The 16,441-nt window shown below is 30.3% G+C and overlaps 1 protein-coding gene across 1 annotated transcript; it reads right to left on the reverse strand.

Moving 5' to 3' along the window:
• Positions 1-1,403: 1,403 nt before the first annotated feature.
• On the reverse strand, positions 1,404-16,120 carry LOC134694547 (cardioacceleratory peptide receptor-like). The gene is made up of 8 exons (XM_063555561.1): positions 16,053-16,120; positions 7,941-8,079; positions 6,325-6,431; positions 5,374-5,467; positions 4,658-4,809; positions 3,553-3,703; positions 2,116-2,205; positions 1,404-1,417 (listed from the first exon to the last, which is right to left on the reverse strand). Exons 1-8 carry the CDS (start codon positions 16,104-16,106, stop codon positions 1,404-1,406), a joined length of 801 nt encoding a protein of 266 aa, XP_063411631.1. The 5' UTR covers positions 16,107-16,120.
• Between the last annotated feature and the right edge of the window lie 321 nt (positions 16,121-16,441).

Here is a 16,441-nt window from a genome sequence, read left to right on the forward strand (position 1 = left end):
TTATCTTTGTTTACCTGTAACAATCATGATAGTCATTTTAATTGTCCTTAACTTTGCTTACCTGTAACAATCATGATAATCATTTTAATTGTCCTTATCTTTGCTTACCTGTAACAATTATAAATGTCATTTTAATTGTCCTTACTTTGCTTACCTGTAACACTTATAAATGTCATTTTAATTGTCCGTATCTTTGCTTACCTGTAACAATCATGATAGTCATTTTAATTGTCCTTATCTTTGCTTACCTGTAACAATCATTAATGTCCTTTTAATTGTCCTTATCTTTGCTTACCTGTAACAATCATGAATGTCATTTTAATTGTCCTTATCTTTGCTTACCTGTAACAATCATGAATGTCATTTTAAATGTCATTATATTTGTTTACCTGTAACAATCATGATAGTCATTTTAATTGTCCTTAACTTTGCTTACCTGTAACAATCATGAATGTCATTTTAATTGTCCTTATCTTTGTTTACCTGTTACAATCATGATAGTCATTTTAATTGTCCTTAACTTTGCTTACCTGTAACAATCATGATAGTCATTTTAATTGTTCTTATCTTTGCTTACCTGTTACAATTATAAATGTCATTTTAATTGTCCTTACTTTGCTTACCTGTAACAATTATAAATGTCATTTTAATTGTCCTTATCTTTGCTTACCTGTAACAATCATTAATGTCATTTTAATTGTCCTTACCTTTGCTTACCTGTAACAATCATTAATGTCATTTTAATTGTCCTTATCTTTGCTTACCTGTAACAATCATGAATGTCATTTTAATTGTCCTTACTTTGCTTACCTGTAACAATCATGAATGTCATTTTAATTGTCCTTACTTTGCTTACCTGTAACAATCATGAATGTCATTCTAATTGTCCCTATCTTTGCTTACCTGTAACAATCATGAATGTCATTTTAATTGTCCTTACTTTGCTTACCTGTAACAATCATGAATGTCATTTTAATTGTCCTTACTTTGCTTACCTGTAACAATCATGAATGTCATTTTAATTGTCCTTATCTTTGCTTACCTGTGACAATCATAAATGTCATTTTAATTGTCCGTATCTTTGCCTACCTGTAACAATCATCAATGCCATTTTAATTGTCCTTGTGTTTGCTTACCTGTAACAATCATGAATGTCATTTTAATTGTCCTTACTTTGCTTACCTGTAACAATCCTGAATGTCATTTTAATTGTCCTTATCTTTGCTTACCTGTAACAAACATGAATGTTATTTTAATTGTCCTTATCTTTGCTTACCTGTAACAAACATGAATGTCATTTTAATTGTCCTTATCTTTGCTTACCTGTAACAAACATGAATGTCATTTTAATTGTCCTTATCTTTGCTTACCTGTAACAAGCATGAATGTCATTTTAATTGTCCTTATCTTTGCTTACCTGTAACAAACATGAATGCTATTTTAATAGTCCTTATCTTTGCTTACCTGTAACAAACATGAATGTTATTTTAATTGTCCTAACTTTGCTTACCTATAACAATCATGAATGTCATTTTAATTGTCCTTACTTTGCTTACCTGTAACAATCATGAATGTCATTTTAATTGTCCTTACTTTGCTTACCTGTAACAATCATGAATGTCATTTTAATTGTCCTTACTTTGCTTACCTGTAACAATCATGAATGTCATCCTAATTGTCCCTATCTTTGCTTACCTGTAACAATCATGAATGTCATTTTAATTGTCCTTACTTTGCTTACCTGTAACAATCATGAATGTCATTTTAATTGTCCTTACTTTGCTTACCTGTAACAATCATGAATGTCATTTTAATTGTCCTTATCTTTGCTTACCTGTAACAATCATGAATGTCATTTTAATTGTCCTTACTTTGCTTACCTGTAACAATCATGAATGTCATTTCAATTGTCCCTATCTTTGCTTACCTGTAACAAACATAAATAATATTTTAATTGTCCTTGTGTTTGCTTACCTGTAACAATCATGAATGTCATCTTAATTGTCCTTACCTTTGCTTACCTGTAACAATCATGAATGTCATTTTAATTGTCTTTATCTTTGCTTACCTGTAACAATCATGAATGTCATTTTAATTGTTCTCATCTTTGCTTACCTGTAACAATCATGAATGTCATTTTAATTGTCCTTATCTTTGCTTGATGAATTACACTTCCTGCTACACCACATCCAGAGGGATTATAATCTGAAGGATATAGTTTATAACAAATCACAGACTAATTACATATGCACATTCGGGTAAGGTACTTACGTTCACAGCACGTTAATTGTATTATCATATAATTAAAATGATAAAATTAACCTGGGATAGTTTTACGGCTTTACAATCAGTTTACATTTTAATATGCAAACTTGGTTATGAAAGCATAGATAAACAATGACCATATGTCCCCTTCAAGTTAAAAAATATAAATGAATATAAATAAGGACAAACAATGAATCCACAAATTGTATATTTTGATATAGAGTACACGTAGTTGCAGGATCAATAAACTTATATATAAGAAACAGTTAAATGTGTCTTCATTGTTATAATGTATTCATATTTTTTTGTTTTATACAGAATTATCAGAGTGCACAACAATCACAAGTTATTCGCCTTTGATTTGATACCTTAAAGTAAAATTCCATATATATCGAACTCGGAGGAAAATTCAAAATGAAAAGTCCCTTATCAAATGGCAAATCGTAAAAGTCCAAACACATCAAACGAATGGATGACCACTGTATATATTCTAATGACTTTGATGCGAATGTCATACTTATGAGGGCTATAAAACCAGGTTAAATCCAACATTTTCTACCTAAGAACATGCCTTTACCAAGTCAGAATATGGCAGTTATTTTGATGTTTGATGTGTTTGAGCATTTGAATATGCTCATTGATTCGTAAATTTCCTTTAAGAATTTCCTCGAAGTACAGTATTTTTGTGATTGTACTTGCTACACAGATTTATATTTACAAAATTGCGTTTGAACTATTTTATAAGTTTAATATCAGTAGCAGATTCAGAACATTTGATAAGAGGATGGGAGAGCTCTGATCGAACTAAGGGGACCCGCTCCAGTCATGCTGCAGTGATTCCCTATATATTTATTCAACCATATTTTCCCCCAAAATAACTGAATGATTTTTGCAAACAATTCCGATCAAGCTGGTGCTAGAATCATCTTAAAATTGGAGTTTTGTTAGAGTTTTGTTGCTCTTTGTTTAACGTGTCTATTAGTAATTGACTAAAACGAATGATACATAAAAAAATAAATTGTGAATAACAGACAAACGTTAACAGAATGTAGCGATTGTGATCCACTATCGTTAAGCTTTGGTTTGCTTTACCGAAAAAAATGACATTCATGATAGGGTGTCAAATGTATGGAATCTAACAGTCAAGTACACATATCATGTTGGCGCATGCATACCACTGATTGTTTACAAATAAGAAATATAAGTAAATTATTCAGAATAACCAAATAAAATGTTCTACAACTAGAATAGAGAATATCATACCAAACAGAGAATTAAAATTCGAACCTTGTCCATCTCGTAAACTACACATAGCATCTGACCCCTCTTCAATGGCTTTACTCTTCTTCCATATAATAACAGCTATTAGTGTATAACAAACGGCTATGATAATACCAGGAATCAGAAAGCAGGCTAAGAATACCAACGTGAAGTACAGCTGAAATATAAACATATATCATACAATACATGCTATTTAAATTTCTGTATTTTCCAATACATTAACTATGTTACAATGCTAATAATGTTTCCTCACAAAAATAATTATTTAATGAAATCTTTTAGGACGAGTTCGAGATTAATCGGTGAAACTTATCAATAAAAACGACTTGAGATTACTCTATGAAGACTGTTTTGGTATTAATCGTGTGATGAGGTTACAGGTTACATTTTGGTAAATGGTTGTTTGTATAATACATAAAAATGTTTTTTTTAAAATTGTTTCTTTTACTTTACGAAACGCAGTTGCCATATTCTATTTTTGAACTTAACGAGATGGAATTCGATTTTTAAGAAATATTCAACATTTCAATTCATCACACTTAACAACTTGACTAAAATCAGGACATCATACGGTAAGTATGATAAATTAATATTTGTTTGTTTTTATTGTGATTAAGAATATAACAATGTTGACTGCTGTTTCCCATTTTTTGACTCTACTACCTATTATCAAATGATTCATGTGATCAAGTCTGTTTGCTTTGTTCACGCATCGTTGTCATAATAATGGCAACCTATGCAATTACCATGCAAGTGGTAAGTGTCGCTAGCTATAAAATCTGATTTAATCCATCATGTTCTACATAAGACAATGCCTTTACAAGTGTGGAGTATAATTAGGAACTTTTCGTTCTGACTTTTTTCTGGTGTTTGATATTTTTGTGATTTTAATACGAGAAGACTTCTGTGATAAAGTAATGTCCAAGATCTATTATAAAGAAACAATAGAGTTTTTCAAATTACCTTAAATAATTTCCGTCGGAGACAAATACAAAATTTCAATCCTGGTGTCTATGATGATTTTATTTGCATCATTAATTGTTTCACTAATGATTTACGATAATTGTCAATACAATAGAAAACATTCGAAAAGAAAAGTAGAACACAATACCTGCCACATCCAGTCCTGTTGAAAGTGTATAGTACACATGGTCTGATTCCACGCTTCCTGGTGTTGTCGTACGTCATACAGAACCAAAGACGGGACTGAAAACATGGCTGCCATCATCCACGATAAACATACCAAAAGTTTGGCCCGAAACGCTATTAAAAACAAGTTTATGTAAGTAAAAAAAAAGTGGTTTGGTATTATTGAAAACTGTTGATCAGTCTAAAGTTTTGATATGTTGTGTTTTGTCTACTGTTCTTTATCTGTTGGTCTTTTTCGTTTTCGGTCATGGCGTGATCAGTTTATTATCGACTAACAAGTTTTGAATGCCTCTAATTTATCGTTCTCCTTACTTTTATGAAGAAGATTCACAACTTGTAGAAAATCTGGTATTTGAAAATAGATGAAAAATCAAATAGTTCTTTTATTTGTTTTGCGTCCTTAACTAAACTTGTATCTATTTGACTTAAATACGATGTTAACAAATATTCGGAAGAAAATCTGAACTTGTCATCTGAAATAAAGCCCGATCAACTGCACAAACTTGTGATCATATAACGATTAAATATGTATGTTAATACTAGATTAACACATTCTACTTTTGCATTATCTATCAACGTTTAAAATGTTTCTTTTATAACAAAGATTATATGTCTCACTGATCTGAACTATTTGTTGATAAAGCAATTTTACGCTTAGTACGTATCTGACCGACTGACCTTTGCGTGAAAATTTCATTGGACGTGCTATCGCATCAAATCGGTCCATACTCAAGGATACAAGCATATATGTAGAGGCAAATATAACTAGTTCCTGTAAGAAAAATTCATTTTTAAACACAAAACAACATTTTTTTTTAATTATTTTCTTGGCATTTCAAACCTTCTGTTTGATGCTCCTCATTGAAAAGAAATTATCTTGTCAATAATTCAACGACATGAAACTGAATTTCCCCATTTATTAATAGACCCACCGTATTGAATTTTCCTTGCTTTTTTGTTATTTTTCCTTCACAGAAGACGAACAAGAGACAATGAAATGCTTTATTCTTATAATAAAAAACTATCAAATTTGAAAGTGAAATTCTGTTTGAGTCGTCTAAAAATGGCATAATACGACTTTACAAATATGATTGATTAAACATATGCAATAATTTTTTTTTAAATGCATTCTAAAGTAAAATCTTTGATTGATTTCCTTCATTTTGTAAAAAAAATAATTGAAAAGTTACAATATTGAATTGCTTCTTAAGTAGATTAATGCTATCTACTAGATTCCAGGCAGTATAATTTAATTTCAATATGACTTCTGTTCCTATATTTTTTGTCGCTACGTTTGACAATTCCATTCACTATTAGAAAACATTTCAATGAAGTAAAAACTAATCTAACTGTCAGAATTTGTACAATTTGTTAACGTATTACATCTAAAAATTTACTTTACTGATGTTTTAATCAAAATCGTCAGTTCGTTGCGTAGCAATTACACAGTATCACTTCGGAAACTACATTGCAAGATTCGACTAATGAAGTATAAATTTACAGTCATGTTGACTTTGACAAAAGAAGATTACAAAATCATTCGCATTGCAAACTATAATTGAAATAAAATCCATCAAAATGAAATTCATCCGGTTGACATTACTAGATTTGATTTGTTAGAAATAATACCTTCATATAATGTAGTAATTTACAGAATGTTGCACCAGCTATCCACTCGTAATTTGACGCCACGAGTCCAATCTCTGCTGTCACGTAAAAAAGTCCAACACTTAAATCTACAATACCAAAGTTATTAACATTAGGTGTTTTATTAATAGGATGAAAGGTTTCATATAATCATTTATTTTCTTTGACTCTATATCCGAATCTGACACACATTGGTTGAATGTCCCATTAATTAATTATTAAAGACTCAAATTAGTGTTGAACTGTTAATAAAACATGTAACATATATAGTATGATTAAAAAAGTCCTACACTTAAATCTGAAATACGAATGTTATTAACATTAGGGGTTTTATTAATAGGATAAAAGGTTTCATATAATCATTTATTTTCTTTGACCATATATCCGAATCTGACACACATTGGTTGAATGTCCCATTAATTAATTATTAAAGACTCAAATTAGTGTTGAACTGTTAATAAAACATGTAACATATATAGTATGATTAAAAAAGTCCTACACTTAAATCTGAAATACGAATGTTATTAACATTAGGGGTTTTATTAATAGGATAAAAGGTTTCATATAATCATTTATTTTCTTTGACCATATATCCGAATCTGACACACATTGGTTGAATGTCCCATTAATTAATTATTAAAGACTCAAATTTGGGTGTAACTGCTAATAAATCATGTAGCATATATAGTATGATTAAACAAGTCCAACACTTAAATCTACAATACGAATTTTATTAACATTAGGGGTTTTATTAATAAGATAAAAGGTTTCATTTATATTTTATTAATTTTCTCTCCGAAGCAGTTCCAACTTTGACAATATATCCGAAAATTCTTTATTTTATTAAAAAAATATGGATCTGACACCAATTGGTTGAATGTCCCATTAATTAATTATTAAAGACTCAAATTTGGGTGTAACTGTTAATAAAACAGAGTATGAATAAAACATAAAATGGGTCGATTGTTTTGTATTATAATGTCTATTATATTTCTAAGATACCTTGAACAACATCATGACCTTGAGTTATTTGAAGTACAAAGATTTAAAGGTGAAACACAAAGAGACTTATATATATATGATTAGGCAAGTCTAAAACAATAGAAATCTTTGAACATTGATTATAAATAAAAACTATAATTAATTAAAAAAAACGCGCTAACTTTGTTTTATGAAGAATTCAATAAATTTTAAATAATACATTTGTTTTTATTTCAAAGTTGTAAACAAAACAACTTGTACACACGAAACATGTGCATAGTTTACATTTAATCATGGCTTTTCATTGACATATATCAAAACATGAATTGATTCCTGTAGACGTATTCGGATTCGCTTCTTTTGAAGTTGATGCCATTCTCTCTGTTTGATTAATTGTACTCTAATTAGTCTTTCTTAATTCATAGATACAACCTTATCATTAATACAAAAATAAAATTCTGTTTATATCAATTGACCGTTTCAGAATCTAAAAGACCATGGGTAATTTCATCGTTCGTTCCCCAAAATGTAAATAACATCACGTCATTGGTTAAATGTTACACTTTTGAAAATAGTTCCCATGGTGCATTATATTCTGAAACGGCGAATTGTCTAACCTGCTATGGCAAGGTGCATAATAAAGAAATTCATCCGGGTCTTTCGTCCTTGTCCTGATATTGCAATGGCGGACAGAACACATAAGTTTCCAATGATAATAAGAAGAAATAATACGAAGTGGACTGCCAAAAGAGGAGCCTAGAAAATAAATAATTAATATCAACAACTATATCATCGTCCTTGTCCTGATATTGCAATAGCGGAAAGAACAGATAAGTTTCAAATGATAATAAGAAGAAATAATACAAAGTGGACTTCCAAAAAGAGGACCCTATAAATTCAAATAAAAAGTTAAAATAAACATCTATATCATAAGTTTCAAATGATAATAAAAAGAAATAGTACAAAGTGCACTGCCAAAAGAGAACCGTATATAATAAATAATAAGTATAAACACCTATATCATCAATGAACAAAAACCAATAACTGTTTTGGTTGCATTGCAAAGTATGGTTTAATTTCATATTTAGTATTAGTTCTTTTTGCTTTTTTTAACTTTAATTGGTTCAAGTAATTTCCCTTTTATGTGGAATTTAAAGATATGTACCTGCTTGACGACTTGTATGGTTGACTTTCAGATTATTAAACAAAATTACATAGAACACATGTAACATCTATTCTAATGTATCATATATAGGAAATATAACCCATGCCAGTAATATAGAATAGGATGTAACATATACTGAAATCAGCACGGCATTTGATAAGACAGATTGAGTGTATTTCTATCTATTTATCAGTTTAGTCATTATACATTATAAATTGAATAACAGCATCGTCAATAAATATATAAATTTTAATATGATACAGTATGTCATAGAAATATAACACACGCTTTCAAATTGAGCGTACTATCATCATGGCTTTTGTCAAAATTATAAGTAGTACAATATTAAACAGAACTCCAATGAAAATTAAAAACGGAAAAATCACTATTTATTGTAAATCAAACGCTCAGATACACCAAACGACTAGATAACAATTGTTATATTCCTGACTTGGTGCAGGTAAAAATAAGGAGATTACAGAAAACGATCTGTAATGAAAGTTAATATATACAAAGAAAAATAAAACATCATTGTTATTTTGATGACTAACAATGGTTTGTATAACTTAAACTTTGTTTTTTTATCACACCATTATTATCTGGAAGAACTAATATTATAGTGGTCCTTCAATATCAATACACGTCTTAAAATGTAATACTAAATTTGTAATTGACGAGTTTTGACTGTAGTATTCATTCCAATAAGTGTTTTATAACATATACTAACACAGTGTTAAATTGCAGTTAGTCTACATTGATTTTTAATAACATAAAGTAGTTTAAAGTAAAATAGATAAGAGATAAAGAAAAAGATGGACACAAGACACTTTAGGGATATTCAAGAGGAATAAGTAATTAAGATAGGTAGTTAATACTGAGGGCACACTTTCGTCATTCAACCAAAAATTATCTTTAGTTCTAAAAGCTACACTCGTGCACGTGTATATTATCAATGGAATTGAAAAGGCATAAATGAAGGCAATTTAAAAATGTCAATATTTTGATGCATTTTTTCATATTTTTATTCCCCTTTAAAAGTGTCCTGTACCAAGTCAGGAAGATGGCCATTGTTATTTTATTGTTCGTTTCTGTGTGTGTTGCATTTTGACGTTGAGTCGTTTGTGTTTTCTCTTATTTTTCAGATATTGAGATAAGACGTGGCACGGTACTTGTCTATCCCATATTCATGTATTTGGTTTTCATGTTATATTTGTTAGTCTCGTGGTGTTTTGTCTGATGGTTGGTCCGTTTCTATGTGTGTTGCGTTTCGGTGTTGTGTCGTTGTTCTCTTATATTATGTTTAATGCGTTTCCCTCGGTTTTAGTTTGTTACCCCGACTTTGTTTTTTGTCCATGGATTTATGAGTTTTGAATAGCGGTATACCACTGTTGCCTTTATTAATCAGTTAATGTAATGGAATAACGTTTTAAATAATTTAGAACTTAGAAAGCAAATATTCAATGAGGCGGGATTGTTTTCAATATTTGTGCTCACAAATTGAATATTCTTAGATCTTTCAATTATTTCATTGAATATAGACTTTGTTGACAGTTGTTTCATTGGCACTCGTACCTCTCCTTTTTTTAGATTTGTACAAGACAACAGCAGAAGGTCACCAACAGGTCTTCAATGAAGCAGAAGAAAAGCAACAGAAAGATAGAAACAGAAAAAAGAATGAAAAGAAACGATATCACAATTTTTGAAACATTTATCAGTGCTTCAAGCTGTGTTACGTGATTTTTTATTTTTCCTTGAATGACGTTGATTCTCAATGTATATTATCAAATATTACGCAATCAACAGTCAATCAATCAATCATTTCTGGTATACTTTGTTATTATACAGATTTCGCTCAGTCCTATTTTATTTCATATCTTTTCAGAACTTATTACTCCAGCCGTGATATCAACAACTCATGTATCAGAATATATTTCCAACAAAGAAATTGCCAATTAGGATATTATGTCTATCAATGGGGTTCACACTGCTATTCATTGATTTTATATTACTTGGTTATTAATTCGATGTATCTTTTTAACAACACAGACGTCTTTCGTTTGGAAAATAAACCTGAATTAGAAATAAATATGCCAATCGACTGGATTCACTCCTGTGAAAACATCAATTCTATCATAAAGGTACTTTTGTCAAAATCCAAGCGCTATCAAAAAGTAATTTTCATATCATTAGTAAAACAGTTAACCTCGATACAATGACTTTAAACTTCAATTGTATTTTCAAGTTTACACGTATTCTGTGAATAGATATAGGAAGATGTGGTGTGAGTGCCAATGAGACAACTCTCCATCCAAATAACAATTTAAAAATTAAATATAAATGCTTTTAAGGATAAAAAAATATAGGCTAAAATAACATTACGGTTCTGTTATGATCATTAAACGACGCTAAAACATCACTCGCATCATTCATGCTCAGAATACATGACTATATTACATATTATGATTTTTAAAGCTCGAAGTGGGCCTAAGACACCAGACAAGCAGTCAAACTTTTAGATCAAAATTAAACTGACAACGCCATGGCTAAATTTGTAAAAAGTTAGCTATTCATATCGTATAATATGTGACATGACATGAGTATCAATACCTGCGGATAACCTAACGATAACTTTTGACTACTGTTTTGTTATTAATCCATAGTACACGTGTCTTTGAGAAACAAAACTAACAGGTTCAACCCAACATTTTTGGTATAAAATGCCCTGTGCCAAGTCAGGAAAATGTTACATTATAGTTCGTTTCTGTGTGTGGTACATTTCGGTGTTGTGATTTTGTTTTGTCGTATTCCTCTTATATTTGATATGTTTCCCTCAGTTTTAGATTGTTACCCTGAATTTTGTTTATTCTCTAATGATTTATGAATTTTGAATTGCGGTAGTCTACTGTTGTCTTTCTTTGTGAGTTTTGATTTTCTCTTTGATATATTTAATCATGTAATATCACTGAACTAGTATATATTTGTTTAGGGGCCAGCTGAAGGACGCCTCCGGGTGCGGGAATTTCTCGCTACATTGAAGACCTGTTGGTGACCTTCTGCTGTTGAGTTTTTTTTATTTTGGTCGGGTTGTTGTCTCTTTGACACATTCCCCATTTCCATTCTCAATTTTAATGATTAGATTTTCGTTATTTTACGTATTACCACTGGGCGAAACGTATTTGATAAGTAGTTCGGAAGAATAAAGACATGTACGAAAACAAACCATCAGTAACTACGTACAAAAAGAGGGACGCAAGATACCAAAGGGACAGTCAAACTCATAAATCTAAAACAAACTGACATGTCTGGTGACAATTGAACTATCAGGGCCATACTGCTAGCTCAATTAACTATTTAACAAATATAATAAATGAAATATTTCAATAATAAGACAAATATCTTTAGGTTGTCTAGAGGGTCATTCCACATTAGTTGATATTACAGGTGTCAGGTTTCGCAACTTTTTAATGGCATTTACGAATCACCCATAGATCCGGCGTGTCATTTATGGTCAATACAGAATCAAAACATATTTGTTCCATTTCTTGTTTAACTATATGTCGTTTTGATATTCGGTTATAAAGTCGTTTAGGTTTTTGTATTTACAAGTCAAACAATGTCTCCAAGCAAAAACTGAAATTCTTAAAGTTTTATGATATAGATATAGGAAGATGTGATGTGAGTTCCAATGAGATAACTCTCCATCCAAACAACAATTTAACAAAAAGTAAACCATTATAGATCAATGTACGGCCTTCAACCCGGAGCCTTGGCTCGCGCCGAACAAGAAGCTATAAAGGGCCAAAAAATACTAGTGTAAAACCATTCAAACGGGGAAAACCAACGGTCTAATACAAATTAAAAAAAAAACGGGAAACGAGAAAGACGTATATATTACATAAACAAACGACAGTTACTGTATATCCGATTCCTGATATGTTTATAAAGAAAATACAATGGGCTATGAATGACAACATAACAATATCTCAAAATGAATTATTCAATGAATTTTAAAAGACTGGTATAATTGAAAAAGCTTATAATTCTTAAATTCTGGGTAGCTTCTTGGATACTCAAAAGGTATGTGACAGGAATAATATATTGGACAGTGAATTAAAATCGTAACAAGCAATCTGAAAAATAAAAAAAAATGTTTTTTATAAAAAAGACAGTTATCAGTTTGAAATTTAACCATTAATGAATACAAAAAATCACGAAATTCTATGTATTTGAGAGAACAACATGTGCTATATGTTTCATTCAATGCTTTTCTTGTTGACAATTTCAAACCGGTTTTATACCTTTATCTTAGTTTAAACATATTTTAAACGTTTTTAATCTCGCAGCAATTGTTTGCACCTGTCTTAAATAAGCAAAATACAAAGATTTTTCATCCCCATCTTTAAACTGATGTTATTCCACTAATCCTTCTTTAAATTTCATAAATGAGGTACCAAAAGAAAGAAGAAGGTGTAATCTTTCAAATTGTGATAACTTCATTATGACATAATTAATTGTTATGTGTATTAATTGCTATCTTGTGATGTCTATACTCAAATGCATTTAGCGTCTTTGTCATTCAAAGCATCCCAAAATATTTTATAGATTATTGCACAACACAGTTAGACCGTGTCTCCGATTTTTCATATTGTATTTCGTTCTCTCATAAATCTTCAATGAAGTTTGCAATATTAATTCACAAGAGAATAAAATTTGTTCTATTGATGTTTATGGAAATCTGAGACACGGTTTGGAGGTCAAGCTGTGTTGTACAAGAATCTACAAAATATATTAGAATGCTATGAAGAACAAAGACAAAAAAATCATTAAAGTGTGGACATCACCATAAAGCAACTATTTACATAACAATTAATTATGTAATAATTATGTCATAATGAAATTATCACAATTAAAAAGATTGATCTTTCTTCTTTCTTTTGATACATTATTTATAAAATATAAAGCAGGATGAAATGAGTTTCATCAGTTTAAAGTTGTCTGGTTAGGAGTGAACAAATCTTTGTATTGTGCTACCTTAGGTCAGGAATTTGATATTCAGTAGTTGTTGTCATAAGTGTTTCTCGTTTCTCGGTCTTATATATATTAGAACTTCGTTTTTTCCGTTTTAAATGGTTGTACACTTGTATTGTTTGGGGCCCTTTATAGCTTGCTGTTCTATGTGAGCCATGGTTCCGTGTCGAAGGCCGTCCCCTGACCTAAAATGTTTTACTTTAAATGTTACTTGCAGGGAGAGTTGCCATATTGGCACATATATCATATCTTCCTATATCTATTTTCTGTATGATACATGTAACTCATTGTCTAATTGAGTATTGAATTGTTAATTTACCTAGATATGCGATATAAATGTGCTTCGTATACTTCACCTCCAAAAAACAAATCTATAAGAACTTTAAGATCTAACTGAATAGCCTTATCCATCGGAATAGTTTATCGAGAAACTGTATACAAATGATTGACATGGATAGATTGTGTAACCAAACTGCTTATTTTCAAATAACGAGACGTCAGGTATAGTAGACATTTCATTTGACTTTGGCACGATGTAAATCAACAATGCAGCTTTGATCTGGAGGTGGTCAATACGTTTGTCATAGTTTAATATTATATTGTACTGTTAAACCACTATTATATGTTTGGAAAGGTTGGACACCCGCTTACATATTTAACCCAACAACATTATGTATGTGTCCGACCAAAGTCAGGAACTTGTAGTTCAGTAGTTGTAATTTGACTCTGTGTTACATTTATGTTTTTTCGTTTATCATTCTCTACATACATAAATTAAGCCGTTAATTTTCTCGTTTGAATTGTTAGACATTTCTCGTTAAGAGACATTTTATAGCTGAATATGTGGTATTGGCTTTGCTTATATCATTAATGATACCAAATTTCCTCCACCAGATGCGTATTTCGACAATACATGTCTCTCCAGTGATGACCATGCCAAATTAACAAAGGCCAAACGGTTACCTTTAGTTTTCAAATTTTGTGCTTTTAGTCTCTAAAGGGGAGTTGTTTCATTGACAAGCCTTAGCAATATTTTTTGTGACATGGTCATTAAGCGGGAGGTTTTGTAAATATTAAACCGGGTTTAGAAAACATGTTGATATTCCTGTTTAGGAGCCTATAGTGTATGGTTGACATTTTTGCTAAGTTAAATGGAATTTATAAATAAAAGTAAAGAAAGTAGAATATCTTGATTCCTCTTTTGTTTCATTGATCATTTTCGAAGATATGATTTTTCATTATATAAAAAAAGTAAAATCACAACAATACTGAACACAGAAGAAAATCAAATCGAAAAGTCCCTAATCTCATGCCAAAATCAAATGACAAAACACATAAAAAACGAATGGACAAGAACTGTCATAGTCCTGCCTTGGTACAGGCATTTTTAAATGGTGGATTAATCCTAGTTTTAAATCGCTAAACTTCTCTCTTTGTTGACAGTCGCACAACCTACTTTGACATAAAAAAAACTGTTCATCTTTTTTACTGTTTTGTTATTGCGATGTAGTCAAGTGAGATGACCAAACCATTTGTTTGCATTTAAAGTTTATTACTTGGTACACTAGAGTTTTCTCTACAAACGACTTTTCACTGGTTCTTAAATCATAACAGGTGGACGGCAAAATCGAATTAAAGTTAAAAATCAACACAACTAGAAAAGACCACACCATCAAGTAATAATGGTCGGTCGTGAAAAGTAGTTTATAATTCCGGAGAAAATTACAGGCCAAATACATTATGGATGAGGAAGAAGAATTCCGGAATGATTGTTGAAAACAATACAATTTAAGTTATTCAAAAATTCGATTTTGATATTTGATGCTTAAGAGAGGTAAGTTAAGAAAAGATCATCATACCTATGAAATGTTTACCGTGTTGTTTTCAATTGTTAAGGTAATTTCCACTTTAAAGTAATATTTGGTTTTTATTTTTATATATTTTGTTTCAAGTTGTGAATGTGTCTCCTATACATATAATGATAATATCGAATAATAGCAAAACGCATTACAAATTAATGAATATGTTAGAAATTGCTAAATGTTGCTGTGAATCTTATCATTAAAGAAAGAGTCTGTACCAAGTCAGGAATATGACAATTGCTATGTTTTCGTTAGTTATATTAGAACTTTTGATTTTGTCATTTGATTACGGACTTTTCTCGGAGTTCAATATTTTTGTAATTTTACTTATCACTTAAGATAAATATCCAGTGCAGTAAAATAATTGAATGCTTAAAAAAATACTTGATACATGATGTTTTAATCCAACACTATCAATAATTCTTTTTGACCCCAAGATATGATTTAAAATTAACATAACAACATTGCTTTCTCAGCTGTGATTTTCAAACACTAACATTTACAATTCGATGAATGCGAAAAACATATGTTAAATGTATGTGTTTTTATCTATACCCTTAAAATACTAAGTATCATGGAAAAACTGAATAAAACAAATGGTATCATTAAACAAATTAAAAATTAAATCAGTGAATAGTTGGTTTGACCTCTGTGGTTTTAAAACAGTCACTTACCTTATATTCCGACGTAGAGTTGTCACTGAAATTCCCTGTTGAATTGTACATCATCTTATTTTGCTGAAAGTAACAAATCAAGTTTTCTAATATACCACTATTCTTTCCAATAAGCAGATATATTTCCCCGCAATAACGAGTGCCTTTCAGCTATGTTGAAATGTAGTTCATAGAATAATTCCTTCCCTTAGAATTAATTGTTAGATAGAAGTCGTTGTATTCAAAAGACGAAAACAAACATGGTATATTGCTATATGTTCACAAGCTGATTTAATAAACTCGAAATGAACGTTAAATGAATAAACTGTTTTCCGAATAGTTTGAAATAAGTTTTTTTCTCCAGAATACAACCGATTATAAGACTTAATACGAATATCAACACTAGATTG

This window comes from Mytilus trossulus, chromosome 13, assembly GCF_036588685.1.
Source record: "Mytilus trossulus isolate FHL-02 chromosome 13, PNRI_Mtr1.1.1.hap1, whole genome shotgun sequence".
NCBI lineage: Eukaryota > Metazoa > Mollusca > Bivalvia > Mytilida > Mytilidae > Mytilus > Mytilus trossulus.